Source organism: Mytilus californianus, unplaced genomic scaffold, assembly GCF_021869535.1.
Source record: "Mytilus californianus isolate M0D057914Y unplaced genomic scaffold, xbMytCali1.0.p SCAF_10, whole genome shotgun sequence".
Lineage (NCBI taxonomy): Eukaryota > Metazoa > Mollusca > Bivalvia > Mytilida > Mytilidae > Mytilus > Mytilus californianus.
In genome coordinates this window covers 41,466,725-41,470,902 of record NW_026262582.1, presented here as the reverse complement: position 1 = coordinate 41,470,902, position 4,178 = coordinate 41,466,725, and the positions used below count along the sequence as shown (strand labels likewise).

The window sequence follows — 4,178 nt, the reverse complement described above, 5'->3', positions numbered from 1 at the left end:
AAAAACTGTATACAGCATAAATTATAATGATAAGCAAGTCAAGAGTAACAAATAAGTAACGTAGCCTAAATTTCCAGTCTACTCCTTGTATTAACCCGGGTCCTTAAATGCCAATTTTTACTCATTCTTTGCATTTTGGGTAAATACTATAGAACATGGAGAGAAAAATAAAAAGTAAAAATGATCCGCATTACAATATCTAGAAAAGGTCAATATTGCCGAAATTGCATTCTTTATTCTATTTCCTGTAGGAATGATTGGCCATGGACATTTTACCCTTTTTTGCATTTTGAGTAAAGACTATAGTATATATCTAATTTATGCAATATTTAATCTGACATTTCTGTCCATTGAGCAAAAATCGCAAAAATAAATGCCTGCAAAAATTTCTGAATTTACAGTATTGGTTTCATATATTTCAGTTTGATAGTCAGAGAGTCAACTGTAAAATGTGTAGCTTTGCATTGTTCTTTTTATCGTTACTTGAGTCACAACCAACCCATAACTGTCCTATATTGTCAATATCAATTGAGTATGGATAGCATATACCTTGGTCTTCCATAAGTTTACATGAAAGTATATCTCCCTCCCTTGACAGGATGTGCAAAGCATGATTTAAAAAGTCTGTTATGATAACATGACCATTTGCTGTTGCTACAATACCTGAAGGGTTAAAATGTTTGTACCCAAAGTTAGCTCGGTGATGTCCATAGTAGGTCCACTTAAACTGTCCCTTCCTGTCTATTACCACAACTCTACCATCATCAGGGGAAGTACGATCTATAACCAGTATGTCATTGTTAATATGATTAGATGTGATTCTTACAGGAAGTGTAAATAGTCTTTGTTTATGTATGTCATACTCATAAGATTGTTTAGGCCTCCCATCCATTCCAAAGAACATTACTTTCCTACAACTTTTATCTGTTATATTGAATGTGGCATTCGCCTCAGCCATACCTAAAATAATCTCCTTTTGTTTAGTAGCATGTAGACCATAGGTATTGAAAGGTGATACAAACATGAAAAGTTTAATTTCTCCTAATTTTGTTAGCAGACAGACATTAGTAGTGTGAAAAAAGGAAAGGAGAATGTCTTTACTTGGTGTTAAAGCTGTATCAAGAACCTTAAGCGGTATTTCCGTCAATATGCTTATCTTTTCACTAACATTTATGTTCTGAAATGATTCAATTATGTCATCAGAAAGCCATGCATTTTCATTGTCCAGGGTAACTATACTGCTTACAAGTCCTAAATCTGTTGTATAGCTCTGATTAACTTTCAAGTCAATGTGACTTGATTCCTCTGATATCCCAGTGATCTGAATTGCACCAAATAGATTTGACACATCAATAGTTGTCTCCCCTGGGTAGAATTTTTTTATATTAGGAGAAAAAGAGTTAAAGTTTAAATCTGGAATGTCATTTTTTATATTTTCAATTGTTTTGAAAATTCTTTTTGTTTCTTTACTTTGTTTTTGATGTTCTGAGCTGATCCTGTTTGGTAGTCAGGATTTGTTCAGTTTCTGTGACTTTCTTTTTAGAATCTTCCATATGTTGTTTTTGTAATTGTCTTTCTTTTTCAATTACATCACGCAATTCATTAGCATATTTATGTATAGCATTTTTAAATTCATATTCTCTTTGATCAATCATACGCAGTTCATTTTCGTGAGCTGACTCGTATTTGCTATCAATGTTTTGAATTTGTTTCATCTCATTTTGGCAAAATGATAAATCCTTTAAAATTCTGCTTTCCCAAACATAAGCTTGATTTTGACAGTGTTCAATTATCTCTAAAACATTATGGTCATCATGTATCTTATCCATGCATCTTTTACATACGGGCACTTCACAATCTTCACAAAAAGCAACACACATTTTCTTTTTATGCCTTTTACATGTAAAGTTGTCCATCTTCCCTAACTGAAAAGCTTCTGACGTCTTAAATGGCAATGATATAATATCAATAACTTCATGTTTCTGGGAAGTTCTTTCGCTGTGATGAATTTTACTGCAGCTTTTACACATATAGTTCTTACACTGAACACATTTATAATGAACGTTAGCGTTAGCCTTACACAGATCACAATCTTTTAGAACTTGGGCTCTTCGAGCTGAATGCGGTTTTAGAGAATAAGCCATTATGTAGCAAATGTATAATTTTCCTATCATGAATAGCTTATATTTTTTATATTTCTACTATAACATACTCCTTTTAAAGTCATCTTAATTCTTCTTTTATATTGCATGAGACTAAACGTATTCTTAAATCACTGTACACCTATTTGACCAATGGAATCATTAAACAGTTTTGAACTTTTGTAAAATGTTTTGTGCATGGGGAAAATTATTTGTCTTAACATATCAGAAAATTGATCTTTCTAACAATAACAATGACTATCTTTTAGTCAGTATATATACAACAAATAATTTAAATTTTTAACTATTTATACTACAGTGAAATCTGTCTTAGTGGAACTCAACATAACCTAGAATCCTATGTAAAATAACTATTTATGCTACAGTAGAAGGATAAAAGGATCAGTTATGAATATTGTTTTATAATTGTAACCTGTGTAAACTTAGCACTCCTCTAATCAGATCAAAATCGTCATTCTCTGACGATTCAGTGTACGCAGATTTATCTGTTGTAATAATGCATTTACGATATATTAATTTAGTAAATAAACAAAAAGACCCCTAGGCTAGGCTAAGTACCATACAGTGTATGGAACAACGCCAGGTTTACCACTCTTTCACAATTGATCAAGTGTTTGAAAATTGCTGACAAATATTTTTTGCAAATTTTAAATTGAAATTATTCCAAACAGATAAATTACCGGCAGATTTTCGATAAACACACCTTACAAATTAAAGAAGCAGGGATAGTAAGAATATATTTTATATCATTTAATTATTATTATACATTTTTAAGATAATATACTATTTTTTTCCCTCCCTTCTTTATCATACTACCGTAAACAAAGTTATATGCAATCCGTCTGTCTGTCCTTACCAACTTTTTTATTCTTTGTTTCATTCACTTCCTCCTCCTCCTCCTCCTCATCATCATCATCATCATCGTCATCATCATCATCATCATCATCATCATCATGGTCGTCATCAACGTCATCGTCTTTGTCGTCGTCGTCGTTGTCGTCGTCATCATCATCATCGTCATCCTCCTCCTCCTCATCATCATCATCATCATCATCATCATCAAGGTCTACGAACGGCCATTGTAAGATCTGCTTTAAGGTATTTAAAAGATAAATTAGTAAAAGCATTGCCGTTATTGGTATTATGTTTATGCCATTTTGTTTACCGACCTGAAATAGAGTGCACAAGTTTTCCATTATTTAGTTGTTTCAAGATCGAGTAAAAGTATTTTTGCTTGATTTCATATTGAAAATTACATTCCTCAAATACAATATTTAAATAAGAAGATGTGGTGTGAGTGCCAATGAAACAACTCTCCATCCAAGTCACAATGTATAAAAAGTTAACAATTATAGGTCAAAGTACGGCCTTCAACACGGATCCTTGGCTCAAACCGAAAAAAGTTAAATCACAAAAATACTGAACTCAGAGGAAAATTCAAAACGGATAGTCCCTAATCAAATGGCAAAATCAAAAGCACAAACACATCAAACGAATGGACAACAACTGTCATATTCCGAACAGCAAGCTATAAAGGGCCCCAAAAAGACTAGTGTAAAACAATTCAAACAGGAAAACCAACGGTCTAATCTATATAAAAAAACGAGAAACGAGAAACACCTATGAATCACACCAACAAACGACAACCACTGAACAACAGGCTGCTTACTTACATGGATTGTAATTTGTAATCACTATATACACTTTAAAAAAAAAAGATCTGATAACAGCTATATAGCAGACTTCATTTCCAGGCGCAGTGATACAGTTAATTGTTTGTGTTGTATTAATGCAGTCTCTTTACTATCCATAATTTGCAGTCAAACATCCACCCAAGCTATTCCAAATGCAAACCCGACTGTTTTCTAAATTTTTACCTATTTTTTCCATTGATATTTGCCCAGAACTTCTAAATACAGTCTACCAAAGAAGGGCGGTAGGATGGGGTGTCATCCCGAATTAATTCCCGAAAAAATAAAGTATTCTTTCCCGGATCCCGTAAAATTAATCATTAAT

General features: G+C 32.7%; 1 protein-coding gene across 1 annotated transcript; it reads right to left on the bottom strand.

The window, feature by feature from the left end:
• Positions 1–1,320: 1,320 nt before the first annotated feature.
• On the bottom strand, positions 1,321–2,295 carry LOC127718134 (tripartite motif-containing protein 45-like). Its single transcript, XM_052224092.1, has one exon. It carries the CDS (start codon positions 2,172–2,174, stop codon positions 1,467–1,469), a length of 708 nt encoding a protein of 235 aa, XP_052080052.1. The 5' UTR covers positions 2,175–2,295; the 3' UTR covers positions 1,321–1,466.
• Positions 2,296–4,178: the final 1,883 nt, after the last annotated feature.

Excerpts from the sequence above, each read along its gene's own strand:
- LOC127718134 (XM_052224092.1), bottom strand. The coding sequence starts at position 2,174 with ATGATAGGAAAATTATACATTTGCTACATAATGGCTTATTCTCTAAAA.